The sequence below is a fragment of the Schistocerca serialis genome, chromosome 7 (genome assembly GCF_023864345.2).
Source record: "Schistocerca serialis cubense isolate TAMUIC-IGC-003099 chromosome 7, iqSchSeri2.2, whole genome shotgun sequence".
Lineage (NCBI taxonomy): Eukaryota > Metazoa > Arthropoda > Insecta > Orthoptera > Acrididae > Schistocerca > Schistocerca serialis.
The window spans coordinates 124,366,543-124,389,649 of record NC_064644.1 but is presented as its reverse complement, the minus strand read 5'-3'; the positions used below and the strand labels follow the sequence as shown (position 1 = coordinate 124,389,649).

Here is a 23,107-nt window from a genome sequence, read left to right as displayed (position 1 = left end):
TGCTCACCTCTCGCCAGCAGCTGTGGCCGCTCAGCCTGGCTCAGCCCAAGCTGTGCCAAAAATTATGCTTTCATTGACTGTGCCCCTTTGGCAGCTTGCCAGCACATGCGCTAACTCACAGAGGTTTGCAGTGTCAAAATTAATATTAGGTCAGAATATGCATTGACACACCAAACATCTCGTCTGGGACATGCTCCAAGTTTTCAGGAGGTGCAGCACTCACAGCCAAAGAGCAGAGGAATCAAGATAGAACAGCAGTCCTCATCCAAGACCCACAACAGGTTCCCATCGTTCAGGTGAAATACTGGCCTCCATGACCAGTAGGAATAAAATTCATGTCATGCGATGTTGTGGGAAAGATTGTATTCTAATCACAAAAGAGAACACCACGTGATGATGGACACAACAAACTTTATTAAGTCTAGGACATACTTACTATAATAGGTGCACTAGCCACAGAGAGGCGCACGGTCACAGTCCAATATCATTTATGCAAAGGTAAACATGTGACTGAATCTGAACAGGCTGGGCTCATCTCTAAAAGTTCTTGGCCAGGTGCTGGAGTGGACGGACAGTAGGCTATGTGCACATCTACGAGTGGTGACCTCTGACACTTTTCAAACTTCTAGCTGTGTCTGCCGACTTCTGTGGTGTGGCTTGAGACTGCATGCCCAGATCTTGGGTGTGGGTCTATGTGGGCTACTACAATCTCTCCTCCCCCCCCCCCCTCTCCCCAGCCCTGCCCCCTCTCTTGGGGGGCCAGAGTGTTGCTGACCCCCAGGGCAAGTTGTGGATTGCTGCAATGTGGAAACAATGGAGGCCCTAGAGGTGAGAGGAGCGAGCAATGCCCAGTTGCTGGAGACCCAGGGATATAGATGAAAGTGGCCAGCTTCCAGCTTGGGCAGAATCCCAATACCCCCCCCCCCCCCCATCAGATCACAATACAGCAGAACCAGTGACAGACAGCTTAGGTCGAGATCCATGATAATGTCCAGCAGCAATATCGAAGGTGGAGATGACACCACTGCAGGCTGAGACTGCTGCTGTGACATAAAAATGGTGACGGGTATGCACTCTGGCTGCCACAGGAGTTATTGCTGGAGACTGTGAAGGCATAGGTGCTTCAGGCAGAGGTGCTGCCCCAAGTGGAATGGGAGGATGGACCATTCACAGTTTGAGTTGGTGGCACCTGACAGCTGGGGTACTGGAGAAGGCCAAAATGAGTGGAGGGGTTGATGGTGTGATCACCAGGGCACATAGGTGATTTTGATGGTGCCAGACGTCCTGGCTCCCTGTCTGTAGGGTGTAGGCGTGGCCGCCATTCTGGCACACAGTGACTGCTGGTATCCAGCAGGGACTCTGACCATAACTACATGCCCAGACTGCCATCCCTGGCACCTGGTATGCCAGAAAGCAATGGCAGATGAGATCCAGCAGGACAGAGGAGATGGAAGTAGTGCCTAGGCTGGCTCCCTCAGAGAAGCTCTCCTGTGCTGTGGGAACCAATAGGAGTTGTCACCCGATAGGCTGTTAGAAAAATAAATACCACTTCGGTGGGGAAGTCTTCCAGATACTTTTCATCTGGGTCTCAAAGGCATGAACCATATGCTTGGCCTCCGCATTAGATTGTAGGTGAAAGGGAGGGGATTGAACGCAGTGAATGCCTGACCACACACAGAAATCACAAAATGCGTGAGACAGGAACTGGAGTCCGTTGTCAGAAATGAGGGTAACTGGAAGACCTTCCACAGAAAAAATTTTGGAGAGAGCGAGAGTACTTACCTTGTTAGTGGTCGAGGGGCACTGGACCATGCATGAAAACATGTCAGTGACAATTAGACAGAACATTCAGAAATGGACCTGCAAAATCAACATGAATGTGTTCCCAGAGCTGTGTTTCTGACTGCCATAGAGAGGCCAATGACCAGCACGTTTGGGACATGCAGTAACCTAGTGTTCTGGCTCTTAGTGAATGCCAGGCCAGTTAATATGACAGCAAGCCACGGCTTTGGTGCAGGATACATCCCCCTGACCCTGATGTAATAGCTGTAAAACCTCCTGCTGCGCACTCCTGGGAATGACAACCTAATCATCTTTGGAGATGAGGAGACCGAGAGATGATGGCGTAAGACAAAGTAGCTGCAGAGAGGATCGGACCAGCAACCCAAAGTATGAGAAGACCAACCCTGTTGGATGAGGTGGACTACTTGTCTGAGGATGGGGTCAGCTACTGTTGTCTTGGCGACTCGGGTGCTAATGACAGGAAACCTGTCTACCCTTTGGCAGGAGGAGACATCCAAATGAAAACACATGAGCTCCTCCAGTTTGAACTCAGGGTTCAGGCCAATGGAAATCCAGGATAAGGTGTCCAGATTGGCGGGGCATCTCATAGGGTGAAAGTGAACGTCATAGTTGTATTTAGAGGGAAACAAGGCCCACTGCTGCAAGCTCTGGGCCGCCTCCTCGGGGACCTGCATGGACGGACTGAGGCTTGTGGTTCATTACTGGTCAGAATTTGGTGCCATTCAAGAAAATTCAAAATTTGGTGACTGTATACACAATGGCCAGAGCCTCCTCCTCACCTGCGAGTACTGTTGGAGCTATGCTGCACAAAGAGTTTTAAATGCAAACACCACCAGTGACTGCTTGGAGCCATCCACATTCTGATGGGTGAGGACTACCCCACACAATGCTGTGGGGTATCTGTAGTCAAAACCATTGGTTTGTTGGGACCAAAGACAAGGTAACAAGACACAATGCTGACCAGAGGCACTCCTTCAGCTAGGTGAAGGACTGGTCCCATGCTGGAGACTTGACAAAGAGATCACGTTTTCTGTGAAGGAGATGCAGTGGGCGCATGATGAATTACCTGGGAATGAACCAGTGAAAATAGGCAATTTTATCTAAAAAAAAAAGCCCTCAGTTCATGCAATGGTGAAGGATGTGGCGGTTCTGTAATGGCCTGAAATACACTGTATGGGTCAGACATCCTGCGTCAAGATGACATGGCCCAGATGTTCAAGAGGTGCTTGGAAAAATTTGAACTTCTGCAGACTGCAACACAGATCCATGGCCCTGAGTTTACAAAAGAGGGCCCAGAAGGTGTGCAGGTGGTCACTTGTAGTATGTCTTGTAACAGGATGTCATCCAAGTAGTTGAAGCAGTGCTGAATAAGGGACATGACCTGTTCCAGATACTGTTGAAAAACATCAAGTGCACTTGCTACCCAAAACATCAACTATTCATATTGTTAAATGCTGAATGGTGTGTTAATGACCATGATATGCTTGGACTCATCATCCAGTTGTAACTGGTGATACACTTTGGAAAGATCAACTTTGGAGAAGAACTGACCCCCTGCTAACAGTTTGTCAGGACATGACAAGGAGTACGTGTTGACCATTGACTGTGGTGGCCTTAAAATTGCCATGAAGGCACAATTCACCAGAGGGTTTCTTAATGATGACAAAGGGTATGCACCATTCACTGGAGGAAATGGGAACCACAGCCCTGAGAGAGGCAAGCTGGTCCAGCTTCTCCTCCTTGACTTTTGAGCAGAGGGTCAGGGGAATCTGCCTAGCATGAAAAAAATCTAGGACTAGCTGACTGCTTCAAGGTTATGTAGGCTTGAAAGTCCGTGATACACCCTAGGCTTTCCAAAAAAATCTTCTGAAGTTCTGAGCACAGAGATTTCAAAGACTAATACAGGACCTCTGCAGATACCAACTGTATGGAGTCCATGACTGAAAAGCCAAAGACCTGAAAAGCATCAAATCCAAAAAGGTTTAAATGTGAACATTGTAGGTTAGGCCTTACCATGACTGTTACTGACATTAAATGAAACAACAAGTTTACTGTTACCAGTCACAGTGACTGGTAACAGTAAACTTGTTGTTTCATGTAACCAAAAAGTTTTTCTGAGCTAGCGTCATGGATGACAATAAGGGTAATAGATTTAGTCACTAATTTATGGATGACTCCTGCCATGAACTGCCCAAGTGAGAGGCTTTGCTGTTTACAATATCCCCTGAGGCACCTGGTTACCAGTGACAACTGTGAAGTGTGAGGTCTGAATATGTTTGGACATTAAGCAGGAAAACTGCCACACTGTTATCTACTTGGAGGCACAGCTGTAGCAAGGGAGCTAGAACCTCAATAAAAAGCTTGTTGGCATTGTGATCAGGAACCACCCCTGACAACAACTCTTCCTGAATATCCACATCCATGTTCTCTGAGGCTGCATTCTGTGCAGTTGATTGGCAGACTACCACAATGTGCTCTTTTTTCGACACTTATGACAGACAATCCAATGCTGGGGACACTCTGACCTGTTGTGTTTGGAGTCATGCAACACACACGAAGGCAACAGGAAGCAGCAGCTGAAACACTGTAAACAGGTTGTGCAGGAGCCACCGAATCAGCTGCTTGGACAGCTGTGATGTCATCCTCCCTAAATGCAGTGGACATAGGTGGCCCACACTGCACTGATGTGAAATCATACCAGGCTCCCAGTCTCCCAGTTTCTGACCATCAGCATGAAAGACTTCATACAACTGGGCAATCAACAATACCTCTTTGAGGGAGGAGTTTTCTGATTGGAGGGCCCATTGCCTGACTTCTGTACCTGGGGCAGAGAGCAGATCATAACATCGTGAACTGTGGTGTCTGCATATGACTCTTTTGACCTGTCTGTGACAAAATGACACTTGTGTCTAAGGCTGTGGAGGATTGCAGCCCAGGCAAGATAAGGCTAATGGGGCTGGTTCTGGCAGTGATAAAATTCAACCCTAGTGGTCACAACAGGTGTGTGGTGGTCATAATAGGGAGACACCAATGAACATAAGGTGTCAAATGAAAACGAGGGAGGTTTCTGCAACAGGGTCAGCTGTCACAACAACTGACACAAGGTGGGGGTAATCTGTGAAACAAACAGTGCATGACAAACCTCAGCATCTGTAATGTGGAAGGCTCAAAAATGCTGCCATAACCAGTGTTCAGATACCTCCTGATCTTCCACCGCCTCATCAAATGGTGGGAACTGAGTAGGAAATCGAGCTGAAGATAAAGATTTGAAGAGCAGTGCTGACTGTGATGGATGAAATTCTGCTGTTGCTGCACAAATGTTTTAATTGGAGACTCCATGCCACAACAAAATGAGAAAAACAATTGTACAACAAAAAACATGTCAGTATGTTCTAATCCCACAAAGGAACATCACATAGTGACAGACATAACAAACTTTATTAAGTCTCAAACACAACTTATTATAATAGGTACACTAGCCACAGAGTGACACACAATACTATTCAGATATCACTTATGCAGAGGTAAACATGTGAGTGAATTAGAGCCAGCTGGGCCCATCTCTAAAAGCTGTCAACTGGTGGGTAGAGTGTGCAGACAAGATGCTGCACACACATCCACAAGTGGTAACCTCTGACACTTATCGAACTTCTAGCTGCATCTGCTGACTTCTGTGTCATGCCTTACATGTGTGCACCTGGGTCTCTGTTGTCAATCTATGTGGGTCAGTACAGATTGGAGCATCTGAATCCAGCTCTGAATTGAGCTTGAAACAAACCAATTCATGTTGGTCAAAGGCCATGTCAGGTCCCATGGGAGATCAGAATTGCTTGTCCATATTTTCCTGTAATGTGACTGCTTCATAATGGACAGAGTAAAGAAAATTAGCCAAATAAAGCGCCCTTGGCTGTAGCTGATTGGTGGTCTGATCCAGTAATTGATGCTTGGGGCCAAATATGGTAAATGACAGGTGATCTATGTCTACATACGTACTCTGCAAGCCACTGTATGGTACATGGCAGAGGGTATGTTGTACTATTAGTCATTTCATTTCTGTTACAGTTGCAAATAAAGCAAGGAAAAAACAACTGTCTGTGTGCCTTCATATGAGCCCTGATTTCTGTTATTTTAACTTCATGGTCCTTATATTAAATGTAGGTTGGTGGCAGTAAAATTGTTCCATAGTCGGCTTAAAATGCCAGTTTTCTAAATTTTATCAGTAGTGTTTCATGGAAAGAATGTTGTCTTCCCTCCAGGGATTCCACTTAAGTTCACAGACCATCTCCATAACACTTGTGTGTTGATCGAACCTACCGGTAACAAATCTGGGGCAGCCTGCTTCTGAATTGCTTTGGTGTCTTCCTTTAATCCAACATGGTGGAGATCCAAAACACTTGAACAGTATTCAAGAAAGGGTTATACTAGTCTTCTATACAACATCTCCTTTACAGATGAAATGCATTTTCCTAAAATTCTGGCAATAAACTGAAGGTGACCACTCACCTTCCCTACTACTGCCCTTAAATGCTAGTTTCATTTCATATTCCATTGCAACGTTATACCCACATATTTAACCGATGTGACTGTGTCAAGCAGCATACTACTAATGCTATATTTGAATGTTATGGGATTGTTTTCCCTACTCATCTGCATTAACTTACATTTCTCTACTTTTAGAGCAAACTGCCATTCACCACACCAACTAGAAATGTTGTCTAAGATATCTTGTATCATCCTAAAGTCACTCAATGATTGACACTTTCCTGTACACCACAGCATCATCAGCAGACAGCTGCACACTATGTCTGCCATTTTATTTGTGTAAAAGTGGTCCTATCATGATTCCCTTGGTCACTCATGATAATATCTGTGACTAGATAAAACTCCTGTCCATAAATGATCAATTTAAATTCTTGAATTGCCTAAATGATAGTGGGAGCCCACTGCTCTATTTGGAAGCAGCATTACTGAGAAGTGGGTAATTTTTTGGAAGCGTATGCACAGACATCAATAGGTGAAACAGGTCTTACTTATCTGAATTAAGAGAAATCAGTGACATCAGCTGCTTCTGGGCTTTGAAATAAATCCATAGACAACAAATGGAAATTTTGTGCCAGACCAGGACTAGAACCTGGATTTCCAGCTTAACATGAGTGATCGCCTTGACTGCCTTGGCTTTTTTGGGACACTACCCATCTAACCCAAATTCCCATGTTACCACCCTGATTCTGACAAAAGATCAGACAATTATTTCAGTGCAGATGCACATTACATCAGAGCTCCTGTGGGAATCGGGGTGAGCTGCCAGCAGAAGGAGAGTGGATACTTTTGACAGGATGGGAGTTTGGGTTGGGGTTGAACGGGAAGTATATCAGGATAGCTGAAGCTCAGTCTGCCTTTGGCAGTGCTATGGTACAGACATGTGACTTTGTTCCTCAGTGAGGCATAGCTAGTAAGTGTTTGTGTTCACCAAACAGGACGTTGCCAATACTGTGGGGTACAAGTCAGTTTCTACTACCAACAGCAGACCAAAGATATGCATTGTCAATCACTGTGTGCACTTCAGTAGATCAATCACTCACTGGGTTTGCTTTCACTGGTTGGGGTGTATTTGCAGCAGAACTACTAAAACATACCCATTCAAGTTTTTCTTTTGCCTTACCTGTGACACGTTGCATGCCAATGGGGCCAAGCACTGCATCTTTGATGAAGGAAATGATATATATAGCTGAGCAACGACATTGCTGCCAACATGGCCCATCACTGCTGATATAGCTGCTTTCAGAGTTGCCCAGGCTACAGAGCAGATGAGGGCTCTGCTGGAAGTAGCGCTGACATCCCATATGACAAGTACTAGGAAGCTGGCTGCCATGACATCTTCTTCCATTCAAAACAAATTTTTATTTGTGGGCTTGAGCTATGGATCCAGTTTTCTCAGTACTTATTTTTCCACTTCCAAATCAGGCATAAGCCACACTATAGTGTCCCTGATTAAAGAGTCTATATAGTTCTGCCTACATGAACATTTATCCTTATAGGTTGGCAGCCCAGTCTCCATAAGATCAATGCAGATCCTTTTTTTGCTGCCAAATTTTAACCTGGATGCTATAACATGTTTCTTCTCTCAAAAAATGTTCTTGTAATGTATAAAATATTCTAGACCACTCAAGTTCTACTGGATTTGTTAACAGCTCTAATTTCTATATTAGACAATACAGTCCAGTATTTCCTGACAGAATATGGCTGCTTATCTTTTCAAGTCCAGAAATTTGAAAAGCAAAAAAATATAACTTCATCATTGGCATTAAGCATTCCACTCTTCAGACTGTTCATTAAATCATGTTGTTCATTAAATGATGGAAAAACCATGTATGTGGGTGGTATAGGAGACATTCTCGCTACATTCGCTAATGCTTACACTGCCTGTAATATAGCTGTAGTTAGTTCTTGATAATCCGGAGTGATTTGTGTTTGTGATCATTGTTGGTGTTTCCTGTTTGAAAACCCACAATCTTGCTTAAGTACAAAAATGTTCATTGTTCAGTGTGCACACAATATGGGTCCTTTGTCATCACCACTCTGTAAAAGGCAAGCTACACACATAATTAACAGAGGCTCACTGCAGTTTATTCAAAACAATAGATACATACAGGATACTCCTCAGAAACACTGCAAGACCTCTTACGTCCTTATCCCAAAGCAAAGTCCAACCATGCCGTATCAAAGTTCTACCTATAACAAATAAGACTCCACAATAAAAGCACCTCAGTCAAACCGATAGCACACTTACCACTTACTTCACAGACTGCATCACAACTTATTCAGACTGGTCCTGGGGCAGCTCGTATGCCATAGTATGGGCATTCCTGAAGACAAGTACCCTGTAGGTAATTGTACCACAGCTAGTGACAGTAATGTTGCACTAGCTGTTCAGTTTCTATAGTGTCATTGGGTGGTGCCACTACACTCTGAAACATCACAATTTATTCCTTTCCAGATACTTTGAGAGCTCACTTAATAGTTCAGCTAACACTTATAGTGTTAAGTTATTTGCAACCAACATGATAAAATATGATCTAAATTCTTTACATTAGCATCAGAAAAATGTGTGCAATAACTTTTACTAGCATGCCATGATATGAATGCAGAAAGCATTTAATTGACAGATATAACACTATTTACATATGCTTCCCACAGGTGTACAATGTCATCCCCTCAATTAGTGCCATCACTGGCATCAGTCCTCAGAGATATCTTTGGAGGACCTGCATAGCATTTCACATTGGACCACGGGTCATAATAGCATCTGTATATAAAATTCATTACCGCTATCTGCTGTCAAAGCTGTATAGTGAACCAAATGCCACAGCCAACAGGCTTCTGAATCTCTGTTACTGGCTGAACATGCTCGAGATTGGAGCTTTGTGTGGAGTTACATATGTTTCCAATCGAGAAAACTATCGTAAGTATTCTTATGAATTCATTTGGAGTCCATATGCATAATTAATGAATGAGCTATATGTCTATCTGTTTCAAAACTAGTTATGTTTCATTAAAAAAATCTGAGTTGTGCATTTTTAAAGCTCTCAATTTTTTGATATGTATTTCTTATTTTACAGCTGCACATGAAAAAATATTCATCACTTTTATGATTGGATCATTAAGTTACATGCTTGTGACCTTGAAAGTTTTCAAAATGGTTAAACCAACTATGACAGAAAGTGAAAGGCGTTCATATTTTATGAAAAAGGTTCTGTTTGGAACATCTATTTGCAGTACTGCTGGACTGTTAGTCTTCTTCCTCAAGCATCGACTGTTATGCCATGAAATGGGTGAGTAAAGCACACAAACACCTGAACTTAACAGAGAAGTGTGAGTTCTTGGAAACAGAAATTGATTTTTATTACACAGAGAAGAGAATGAGATATACGTTTAAGAGACCACCATGGATTCTAACATAACTTATTGGAAATAATAGCCAGCAGCCTTGCCACATTGGTATCATCAGTTCATGCCTGATCACTGAAGTTAAGCAAAGTTGGGCTCAGTTATTACTTATATTGGTAAGCATCCAGGGAAATGCCCTTGGCTGACAGACACAAATGTTGCCGAAGTGGCTTCCAATTGAAAGACTTATGCCAGGCTGGTGTGTCTCATGACATTATTATTATATTATTGGAAATAATGAAGCCTTTCTCTCTTCAACTCGGCACTAAATCTTCGCTATTGCAACCTGTCCATTCTTATGTTCAATAGTCACTAACAAGGAAGTACAATTGTTTTGCCAATGAATATATCCTGTTGTCATTTTCTGGATCCAAAATATAAAACAGTGTACAAGTATAGACCAATTCGCCACAAATAGAGAGTAAATGGAAGTGCAAAGAGCATGGACACAACAGAAGGATACTGGAGGGGGATAAAAATAAGGTAAGGGTGTTCCACCCTATGCTGATTGAGGGAATGACCTGCTCACAGTGGAGAATGAATGTGGGTTAGCAAAAGAGGGCAGAAGGAGGTGATTTGAACAGAGAAACTGCTGGGAAAATAATGTGAAGGGGGGTTCTGAGAGCAGCCATAGATATGAAGAATTGGATACCAAAAATTATAGTATGGGATGAGAAAAATAAAGCTAAAACAAGGGAATATGAAACGGTAGTATAAGAAGAAGGAAGAGAAGTCATAAGCAGGGGACTGCAAAGGTTGCAGAAGAAACCATTACCGGACACTACATTCTCCAACAGGATGAAATAAGATGATACAGTGGTTAAAATGATGGATTAATATTCTGTAGGATTGAGGGGAAAGTCTTCACTCAACCTTCTTCATTTACATTAATAGACTACTCCATCAGTTCGTGGTAGAATATTTTATACATTACAAATGAAAAAACACATAACAGTGTACAACATGAAGTTTTACATAATATCCACAAAGAAAAGACTATGAACTACTTAGAAATAGTGGAAATTAATAAACGTATGTCCACTTTTCCATGCTTAGTACTCAGTTCCATTACTCACCACTTCTAACTGTGTATACTACTAATAATCTCACCTAGACCACTTTGTAAGTTACTTCTTCCACTCAGTTGCCCAATTTTTTCCTTCATTTCAGTTACTGTAGTATCACTTTCCATGTTAAAAATATTTTACTTTGTATAATCACTGTGCTTTCCATTACCTGCTTAGTCTCACTTGTTATTGTACCTGTTTATAAAGTTAGAGATTTTAAGGACAAGATTATATTTTTCAGCTATCACACATTCCCAAATTTTACTATACAAGGAGTTTGTTTAACTTGAGATAACTAAGTATCTTAAAAATATCTAAAATATGACACATGGTATGAGAAAATGTTCTGGATGAACACTTAATATTAGTAAAGGCGTCATCTGTCTGTGTTACAACTGGCCACCTTCTAACGAACCTCCCTGCGTAGGTGGGGTAAATGGAGTAAACATTGTATTTTCAAATGGAAACTCCACATTGTTATTGTATATTGGGATTCTATGACAAACAATATGTATGGTTTACTAAATTGCGATGGTGATGGCTTGAGGCATGGAAACAGAGGTCAGTGTGCATAGATTTTCTATATACACTGTGATCCATGGATCCGTCTGTTCTTCTCTTAACCAACACATCAAGGAAAGGTACTTGGCCATTTTTATCAAGTTCCATTGCCAATTCTGTATTACAATGGATGGACTCTATAAATGTTTCAGGAACTCTTGATGCTTTTCTGCTGCAGATGGTCACACTACAAATGTGTCATCCCAGTACCAATAGACTATTGTCTATTGTTCCATGTATAGGTTTGTTATGACAGTTGATAATGGACTATCCATCCCCATACCATTGGTATTTACATAATATTTCCCATTGAACATGAAATAAATAGATGTCGGGATGTGCCTAAAAAGTTCTATAAAATGTTTGTTAAACATTTCCGCAAGTAGCTCCAAGGAATCAGAAAGTTAAACTCTCATGAAGAGGGAGACTATGTAAAAACTGACATAATATCCAAATCGTGGAACTACAATTGACTGAGGCTGTGTACAAAGTCAGCTGACTTGCAGATATGGTATTCGCACTTCTCCATATATTCATTGAGAATGCACTTCATGTACTTTGCCAGTTGGTATGAAGGTGTGCCAGTGTTAGAGGAATTGTTTCCTTGTGTACCTTAGACCATATAGTTCTGGTAGCACTGCTGTCCATGTTTTAAAACCCTTATGGTGTTAAGTGGCAAGCCTGACTCACTGAAAAGAGTTATCCTCTTCCTCCTAATTTTATTTGTAGGATTCACATCTATCTGTATGTATGCAACAGCATTAAAGAGAAACTTCCTGGCAGATTAAAACTGTGTGCCAGACTGAGACTCGAACTCGGGACCTTGCCTGTTTCATATCAGCGCACACTCCGCTGTAGAGTGAAAATCTCATTCTGGAAACTTACCCCAGGCTGTGGCTAAGCCATGTCTCCACAATATCCTTTCTTTCAGGAGTGCTAGTTCTCCAAGGTTTGCAGGAGAGCTTCTGTAAAGTTTGGAAGGTAGGAGACCAGGTACTGGCACAAGTAAAGCTGTGAGGACAGGGGTCCGGCACACAGTTTTAATCTGCCAGGAAGTTTCATATCAATGCACACTACACTGCAGAGTGAAAATCTCATTCTGGAAGCATTACAGAGATCTAAAATCTTCTTAGTGTAGTCCATACATGATATTAGGACTGTAGCATTGCTATTTTCAGCTGGCAGACTACAGTTTCCTTGTCCTCTCAAAGATTTCTCTGTGTTAGTCATTCTCACTTGGAGGTGTTTGATATTAGCAATGGTGTTTTGGTAAGTGCTCTACAAGTTTCAAGGTAAATCCCTTCTGCTGCTTCTGGTTTGAGAAAAGCCAGATCATGCTCCATGTAAATTATGTTATCTTTTGGTAGCATTTTTGCATTGGTTACAAAATTTAGTCTTTTAGCAGAGATCTTCACTGTATTTTAGTCCAGATGTTTTTCACTGTGGCCATGCAGATGTTACCAACTGCATTAATTCTGCAGGTGACTGTCATCACCCCATTCCCAAGAATCCGCAAAGATAGAAGTGAAGAAGCTCTTTTGAAGTGACATCTAGCATTCATCAAGTATAGTGAAATCTCTTTGGCACTAGAGCTAGGCTTACATGATGCGCAGGCATGTTAATGTGATGTTTGGTTTTAGCGAGCATAGGTACAACTTGTTCACCTCAACACCTTGTTAGAAATGTCACCGTACTTGGGAATGGATTGATAATATGACGTGGTCACAAGCAGAATCAGTGTAGTTGCAAACATCTGCACACCAGAAAGCAAAATTCAGTTGCCTGCACAATAAGCCATGACAAGATGTAGGGAGCCAGATTGCAATTAATCTCACCGACAAACATCTGGATGAGAATACAGTGAAGCTCACTGCAAAAGGGCGAAAATTTGTGACACTCTAAAAAATGCTACTAGCAACGGATTATATCATTTCTATGGAGCATATTCTGACTTCTCTCCAGCCAGAAGCAGCAGAAGAAGTTCACCATAAAATCTGTGGAGCATCTACCAAGCAGTCATTGTTAAGATCAAAAGTCTCCAAGTGAGAATACTGAGAAATATTCAGGAGAATAAGGAAGCTGTAGTTCTGCCAGCCAACAAGGACAATGCTACAGTCCTAATATCATGTATGGACTACAGTAAATAGATTTTAGATCTTTTGAATGATGCTGCACACAGACAGATGGATGATGAACCTATGAATAAAACTGAGAGGAATTGATGATTCTTCTTAATGAGTCAGGCTTGCCACATAACATCGTTAAGGGTCTTAAGACATGAGCAGCAGTGCCCCCATGACTATGCAGCCTTCCTAGCTTACACAGGGAAAGAATTGCTCTAAGACACGTAATTAGTAATATTGGTGCACCTACATACTAGCTGGCAAAATATCTGGACCACATTCTCAGTGAATATATGGAGAAATGTGACCATCATATCCATAATTCAGCTGATTTTTTACATCACCTCAGTTAGTTGTTGCTCCAGGTGTGGATATTATGCTCAGTTTTGATGTTGTCCACCTCTTTATGAGAGTTTCAATTTCTGGTCTCTTGGAGCTACCTGCAGAAAAGTTCAACAGTTGTTTCACATAACTTTTTAGGTACATTCTGACATCTACTTATTTCCTATTCAAGAGAAAATATTTTGAGCAAAAACTAATGGCATGCAATGCATAGTCCTTTACCATCTGTTGTGGTGAACTTATACAAGGAACACTTTGAAGCAAAGGCACTAGAATCCGCAAAATCAATGTTTTTCTATTGGTACATGGACACCCTTCTTGTAGTGTGGTCACATGGAGAGCAAAATCATCAAGACATCCTGAAATATTTCAGTTCCATCCATCATAATATAAAATCCATGATGGAACATGAAAAAGAGGGCCACCCACCTTTCTCAATATGTTAGTTAGAACACTGTGTATATAGAAAACCTACGCACACTGACCTCTATCTCAAAGCCTCAAGCCATCACCATCACAAAGAAATTTGATGCCAAGGACTCTGGTCCATAGAGCTCAAACACTTTAATACAAGAAGAGTCTTCCCAAAGAATTACACCACCTACAAATTGTGTTCTGAAGGAATGGGCACTCAGAATGCCTGAGAAAGAACATGAGATGGAGACCAAGGAAGAGAAACCAAAAATCACCTATCTACCTTATGCTGGCTCTATATCCGGAAAGATTGATAGACTCCTAAGGAAACACAGTATCCAGTGTATTTTGCTCCCTTCACTAAGGAAAAAGTATTCTTTGTGATGTTAGAGATGAGCTAGGTCACATTCCATGGGAATGTGATCAGAACAGTCACAGAGAGATGCAAGGAACATCGGCGGCATACCCAACTAAAACAACCAGCAAATCAGCTGTCACTGAGCACCAACTCGAATAAAGTCATGAAATGAAACATGATGAGACCAGTATTGTGGTGTAAACACCAAGTATCTGGGACAGCATAATTAAGGAGTCACTCAAAATAAAGATGTCAAATAACCTGTTAATCAGAGATGAGGGCTTCAATTTAAATAATTGTTGGGGTCCAGCATTCAGTTTATTAAAATCTCACCAGCCATCACATCTACCAGAGTTAGAAAATGCTGAGAGAATTTGTGTTTCATGGAATATCAGTGTGAGCTCTGAGAAACAATAGAGTATCAAAGAGCACAGTGGGCATCTGGAATCAAACTCTGTTATAAATAGTTGTGTGAGACCAACAACAGTTCACAGCCCGATTGGAGTCCAGACAGTGAGCACACATAACAACAAAACTCACAGCGCTTGAAGGAGTCTGTCATCCAAAATTATTATCCATAAAATGGAAACAACTAGCAAGAACACTTGGAAACTCACTGTTAATCAATCAGGCCGCTACCACCTGAGAGATCACTCATAATATGTCTACAGGAGGTGATTCTTCAAAGAACTGTGGGGGAACCTCTTAATTACATCTTGAAATGTTCCTTTCAACTGTTCATAGAGCTTTTGTGGTGTCACGCAAAGTCTTACATGTGTCCGCCACTAGATCTATACCCTCTTAGTGCTGTGTGACTTGCAAACCATACCAGTGCTGTATGTACACTCTTGATTGGCAACCTCTTCATATACAAAAATTACATCAGCTGATAACTGAATGCCAAATAATAACAAGCTTAGAGAAACATTAACACTACTATTAACTGTCCAAGTACAGACTGCTGTCACTTGCAACTGAATGCACATAAGCAAGGAGCTGATCTGACTAGAGAACCTTTGCATACAGTGGAGCATATTCAAGTGGACGAGGCTGGGATTGGCAGCGGCCCCAGGGTGCTCATATTTGCCAGTCAGGGCATAGGCTGTGGTTGACGGTGGCACACATGCTTTGCCTGCTTGCTGCTGGCACCATATACAAATGCTACAGTGGCAGATTGCATGAGCTCTCCTCCACATCCCTCCCCTCTACCACAGGGCTGGCGCCACAGGCATCGACACCCAAAAAAGGCGGGTCACACCGGTCAGATCACTCTTGGTAGGAAGTCGGATGGTTGAGGAAGCCACCTCATCTGCCCAGATGACCTGACGATAATGACATCAGTGATGGCAGAAATGCAATGGCAGCTGCACAGTGACAGTGTTAGCAAGCATCAGCTCATCAGCACTGGAAGAGGCGTCACCCTCACAGGGATTGGCCATCAGCTGTCTCCAGCCCAGTAGGGTATACGGGCAGAAGTGGCCTGGACGATGGTGCTCTGGCTGCAGCAATGACCCCTCCTCTTGTGGGTGCTCCGTGGACCGTGGAGTGGCAAGAGAAGGAGGCAGCAATGAAAGAACATCTACCCGGTGCTCTGACAAGTGGACACGTCCGGGCAGCCACCGTCGAATACCACTCGAGGGTCTGGGGTGGGCAGTAGCTTCATCTTGACATCGTCAACACGCACCGGCACATCCGAGGAAGGAGCCTCTGTGGCACCTGGATCCTGAGAGAGGGCGGTGCCTGCACGAGGGCCCTCTCAGTGTGTGCCACAGCTGCGATGGGTCATTGGCCCACTGAGTGTGTAGTTGATTCCGATAGCAGGTGGCGACTGATGCCCCACCAGCATCTGCGGTGAACATTTACTGGCCACGGTTGTACCAAACTGTAGCAGTAATGACCCACTTGTGGGGGCTCTGCAGACTGTGGAGTGGAGAGATGGAGGCAGCAATGACATATAAATGTCTGCCCGGTGCTCCGACTGAAGGTGTGTGCTCAAACTAGTCACCCACAGCATATCATGAAGGGTGCAGGTGCACTACAGGCTATGGCACAGGACTGAGCTGGTGCACCAGTATCTGGGGTTGTTGGCTGTGGAGAACCTCCACTGGGCTGTGCCCGTTCAGCAGAGCGGTCTTGTAGGTGCTTAGGAACAGTGTCCATGGCATATTGCTATGTTCCACTGCACCAGTGGGGGTGAAATAGTGCAGATGTGAGATGAGTAATACCATTCTGGATGCAGAACATCCGTGAAATCATTCAATCACAAAAATCTGTGTTAGAGCTCAAACAGTAGCTTCTGCCAAAGAGGAGCACATGTGCATGTCATACAGGTAAATTTGACAGTGTGTCCGTGTGGTCCCACGGCTGATCAAGTGTGGGCCACAGAACAAAAGTTCATGGGGCAAAGAGGGGGTAGGCTGCCTGATGCCTGGCATACTGTTTGCACTCATGGACAAGCTTATCAACTATAGAATCAATGCCAGGCCAGTAGACAAGATGCCTCACTAACATTTTCAAGTGGCTTATGCCACAGTGGAAAAGTGCATTAATCCGGGACCATAGGTCTGGGGAGATGACAACGCAAACTTAATACGAGTCCTTATTAAGGAGGAGTGTTCCTTCATCCACCACCAGGCCCATTATGAAGAAGGAAAAAATTGCAGAGCAGGCCCAACTCCTTAGCAGGTTGCCATTTGGGCCAATCTTTCAGCACAAAATGAGACACCTGACAGAGCTCTGGATCTTGCAGGGTGGCTTTCTCTAGGCACTTTCCTGTGAGTGGGAGCCTATTGAATGCCTGCTACACATTGTTATCAAACTGGAAACACACAACTTTGTCACATGCTGAGTAAGGACCAGTGGATAAATGTGACAGCATGTCTGCATTGGCATGACAAGCAGTGGGACAATAATGAATCTCATACTGATGTGTATTCAAAATAAAGCTCACTACTGAAGATTTTGTGTGGTCCTAAACAGAAATCAAGACTGGGGGCCGAAAAGTGCCACAAGCATTTTATGGTAGGTGGTGAGATGGAGTTTGTTTCCATAAAGGAAATAGTGAAACTTGTGGACCGGTTGGCAATCGCCAATGCTTCCTTTTCTATTGGTGAATAATGGCATTGAGCAGCTGTCAATATCTATGAGGCATATGCTGGAGGTTGTTCAAATCCATCAGCTTCCCTATAAGACAAAAGTGCCCCAAGTCTGTAGTGGGATGTGTATTTGGCAAGAACCGGATATTTACCCATTGTTGAAGAACAAGCCATGGGGAAGACATTAATCACAACTTGGTGTGGGCAAACACCTTGTTGCAGTCCACTGACCAAGCAAAAGGAATACCTTTCATTTGTAAGCTGTTAAAGAGATGAATGACATCTGCTGCATTGGGGATAAATTATGAATTAACTCATTTTTCACAAAAATGTTTGGAGTTCTCTTAGGTTTCATGGCTTCAGAAATTGGCAATAGCCATTAGATGATGCTGCATAGGACGGATGCCATCTTTCAAAAGAACTGGGCCCACATATCCTACTTCTGCCTGAAAAAACTTTGACTCCCACAGGTTGCTCTTAAGGTTTGCCTCTTGAAGTTTGGTGAAAAGAGTCTGAAGGTTGTCAAGATATTTGTGCCATGAGGATTGTGACATTAATGTCATATAGATAGTTTGCACAACAGTTGACATCACATATGAACTTTCCTAAGAATCGCTGAAACATAGCGGGGGCACTTGCAATGTCAAAAGGCAAGTGCATGTCATGGTACAATCAGAACGAGGTGATGATGCCAACCATAATGTGTTGGGAAGTGGAATCCAGATGAAGCTAAATCAATTTATGAAAAATGTTCACTATCTGCCAGTTTTGCAAGGTTTTTATCAGCCCACAGAATCAGATAAGAATCCACTAAAGACTGAGCGTTAATGGTAGATTTGAAATCTCCATACAAACGAAGTATGCTGAAGATTTGTGAATGACCATCAATGGCGTAGCCCGTTGTTGAGCAGTGACTAGTTCAATGATACCCAGGCCCTGCAAATATCAAGTTCCTCCTTGACTGCTGATCCCAGGGTAAGTGGGAGAGGCTCAGCACAACAAAATCTGGGTATGGCCATTAGTTTGAGGGCGATGTGAACCTCAAAACACTTTGTCACCACCAAACCAGGTGAAAACAAGGGACCAAACTCATGGCAGAGGTCGTCCAGTTCCTGGAATGGGATGGAGTCAGAAACAAGGCTTACTGCATCTTGAATTTGAAACCCAATGGCCGTGAATGCATTGAGCCCAAAAATGTTCTCTGACGTCGGACTGTCCACTGCCACTAACACAACTGCCTTCATGACGAGTTGATGCTCAGCGTTGATCATGAACTCTCAAGGAAAAGGAATGGGCTTGTTTCAGTAACTGACCAAATGATGATTTGTGGAGGAGAAAGAAGATGTCAACTCAAACGATGTTATGTTTGCAGGTTCGCAAGGGACAGCAAGGGGCATTGAGGACCCGGTGTCAACCTGAAATGGGATTATTGTTGCTGAATCAACAGCATAATGTAAATATTGCTGGAGATGCTGAGCTTGTGGCATTGACTGGCATAACACTATGCACTTCTGTGAACTCCACATTTGTGTCAGAGACTCTGCTGTATGGTGAGCTACAACATACCATGGCCACATGGCCTCGTTTACAGCAAGTTGTAACACCTCCGATTTATGTATCCCGCTCGATCGGGATCTGAATAGCAGCCCAAATAAATATTAATTAATGTGACCATGTACCTAATGGGGCTGGCAATCGGATTTGACTGCTACGGAGTTGTTACATTCCATTTTGTCCTTCTCAAATGCTGTAATGATGAAATGTCTAGTAACAAGGAGAACAACAACACAGCTTCACTAATCAAGACCTATATTCGTCTCAAAAACACAAGAAAAAGGAGACAGCCACTGCCTTCGTCATACATATTTAATAACGGCTAATCTCAGCACAGGCTTCTTCATTATTCATAATTGTCACACGCTAAATACAATCACTGCAATCCAACACTGCAATCCAAATGATGCCGGCGCGGTAGACACGAAACCACAAATATCGGCACAGAAATATCACTGATCTCTCTCGTAATTGTACTTCTTCACTTTCCCGTATTATTCTAACACAGAGGGGTTAAACCGTGGCGATGGCCACTCCCTTTTGTCGGTCAGCCTTGTATTACCGCAACAGGCCTCCACACGGCTCGGCCCGCAACCTGGGAAACTAACTCAACTTTACACTCGCTCTTGCAACCCGACACACTATCGATTGTTTGCCCCCTCGACCTGTGCCGAGTGCAAACTTATAGTAAGGGCCTATGGACCCATTACATCCCCGCCCTCGATAACTTCTTTGGAGCCTCCGGTGTAAAAGAATCGGCAAGGGAAGTAGACATTGCTACATCTGAACAAAACACATAGTGTAAATAATTAATGAAATTACAATTCACCAAATAATCCCTCGACTCCGGTAGTGGGCTGCCTCCACAATAATAATCTACAAATGGTTATTACACCTCATAAACATGGCATTGTTCAAATTACAATTTTTTTTTTCAAACAGCAATAGTCCTCTAGAGTCCAATATTGAATGAAACACACAACATACAATCAAAAATTATTACTTGAACACATGACATATGAATTATTATATTACAAAATAGTTGTTACAGGTTTTACACCCATTCTCAGATAACCGTCGATATGAAATATGAAGTTCTAGTTACAATACATCAGAAAATACAATGCAAATAAACATTCTCCTTTTTTCAAATGTCCGTTCAACAACTAAATGTCCTAAATATGTCCTACCCAACTACATCAAGGAGCTTGAACACTCTCATTTCAGACATTTGCCCTAATCGAGTTCCCCTTCCTCATCTGGGTTATCCCTGTTCTCGTGTGAGTAGTACCTTTTTACGTTTTCCACATGTTCCATACCATGCACTCTCTTTGTCCGTGCGTATTCCAACTCCACAGTGTTAGGATAACCAATTTTTATAATCCTGTATGGTCCCTTATAAACGTGGTTGAATTTATGTATTTCAGAGTTTATTTGGTTGATTTTACATGAACCTTTACTAGTACCAAGTCTCCCACTCGGTAAGTTATCGGTTTCACTAGCTTGTCGTGTCTTTCCTGTCTTTTCCTAGCCTTCTCCTTCATACTTAATTCCACTAGCTCCAATTTCCTTTCCCAAGTCAATGAACTTCCTGGTGGGTAGACTAGCAACTCACGGAAAATACTGTCGGGTTCTTGATTGAGCAATACTTCACATGGTGCAAACCCTGTAGAATCATGTGGGAGGTGATTCCTGATCCGCTCAAACTCTTCCAGATATTCTTTCCATGAACCATGCTTCCTATGACAGTATGTTCGGCATAAAAGGCTCAATTCCTTCATTGTTCGTTCTGCAGGGTTAGAAGCTGGCCTATACCTATAAATGGCAATTTGCTCTATTCTGTGCTCATTTAGCATCTCTGTCCACTCCTTTGACCTAAATTGTGACCCATTATCACTCAAAATTCGCTTAGGAATACACGCCTTTTGAAAATAGTCTTTCTCAAAATGGTTAATGATGGCTCTACTAGTGGCTTTCTTCAATGGGTAAAATTTTATGTACTTGGAAACCAGTTCTTCCACTACTAAGATTTTTGTGTAATTCCCTCGTGAGGCAAGAAGTGGCCCAAAGAGATCCACTGCAACTATGTCCTTAATTGCTGTTGGTACAATTGGATGCATATATCCTTTGTGCTGTACTGTAGTCGTTTTAGATTTTTGACAGGTGTCACATGTACTCAGTATCTTACGTATATGCCTTCCCATGTTGTTGGTTATAATAGAGGGAAACATTCCACGTAGGAAATATATATCTAAAAACAAAGATGATGTGACTTACCAAATGAAAGTGCTGGCAGGTCGACAGACACACAAACAAACACGAACATACACACAAAATTCAAGCTTTCGCAACAAACTGTTGCCTCATCAGGAAAGAGGGAAGGAGAGGGAAAGACGAAAGGATGTGGGTTTTAAGGGAGAGGGTAAGGAGTCATTCCAATCCCGGGAGCGGAAAGACTTACATTAGGGGGAAAAAAGGACGGGTATACACTCGCACACACACACATATCCATCCACACATATGTTGTTGAATGCACAATCTAACTTCAACTTTTCCAGACACTTCTTCGGTCCATAATGCGCATTACTATAGTGCGTATACCAAATTAATTTTTCTACCACATGCTCAGGCACACAGAGTTTCCAGTTCTCCTCACTCTCCTTGTTTCTTTTATAAAGTATCCCATTATGAATATAATAAAATGTGCGAATTCTTTCCTCTCCTGCACACCTGTATTTGTTTTCAATTGTCTTTAATTTCTCGTCCTCGTTCTGTTCCCTGCGCACATTCTTTAGGAACTTCCTTATGAATTCTTCATACTGTACTCCCTTCATCAGGTTAATTCTAACTCCTTCTCCTTCTGGCCTGTCCACCAACATTCCTCTTGAGTCAGCTGGTAATCTTGACAAAGCATCAGGTATTATATGTGTTGCTCCTGGTTCATAAATTATCTCGAAGTCATAGTCCTGTAATGCCAGGGTCCATCGCGTTAGCCTGCTATGCCTCAACTTGCTTGTGGTCAGAAATGTAAGGGCCTTATGGTCAGTCACTACTTTCACATGCCTCCTGGCCAAATAATACCGGAAACGCTTAAACCCCCACACAATTGCCAATGCCTCCCTTTCAGTAATTGAATATTTTCTCTCCCAAGCATTTAAACTTCTGCTACCGAACGCTATTGTTCTTACACTCTCACCATTTCCGCTCCTCTCTATTTGGTACAAATGTATTCCTAGTCCATAGTCAGAGCTGTCTGCTCCTAAATAAAAATCCTTGGAAAAATCCGGGTGGTACAATATGTCTGCACTATATAGTGCTTCCTTGATATTCTCAAACTCAGTTTGGCACTCTGCACTCCAATGCCACGGCATCCTCGCCTTGGTCAATTCCCTCACACTCGGGGCATTAAGTACAGATCCTTTGACAAATTTTCTATAAAACTCACAAACCCCAAAGAATGCTCGCAACTGCTTCTTACTATGGGGGGTCGGAAAATTTGTAATAGCCTCCATTTTACTAGGATCAGGATAGATACCCTCCTCGGATATTATATGGCCCAGGAATTTTATCTTTGATTTGCCAAATTCCAACTTGTCCAGGTTTACAGTTACCCCTGCGGTTTCAAAAGCTGCCAAGATTGCATCCAATCTATTCAAATGTTCTTCCCATGATTCACTTGCTATCAAGAGGTCATCCACGTAAACGGTGACCTTTTTAAGTAACTCCTCGCCTAGTATCTTATCCATCGCTCTTATGAATTCGGACACTGACACATTAAGCCCAAATGGCAACACTCTAAATTGATAGCACCTTCCTCCATAAGTAAATGCTGTATACTGGCGG

At 42.7% G+C, this 23,107-nt stretch overlaps 1 protein-coding gene across 1 annotated transcript in view; it reads left to right on the top strand.

Moving 5' to 3' along the window:
* Positions 1 to 23,107, top strand: part of LOC126412782 (post-GPI attachment to proteins factor 2-like) — a 143,445-nt gene that overhangs the window by 87,500 nt on the left and 32,838 nt on the right. The window contains exons 3-4 of the mRNA XM_050082552.1: positions 9,001 to 9,265; positions 9,423 to 9,635. Of these exons, the coding sequence (XP_049938509.1) occupies positions 9,001 to 9,265; positions 9,423 to 9,635 (478 nt within the window). The remainder of the gene's footprint in view (positions 1 to 9,000; positions 9,266 to 9,422; positions 9,636 to 23,107) is intronic.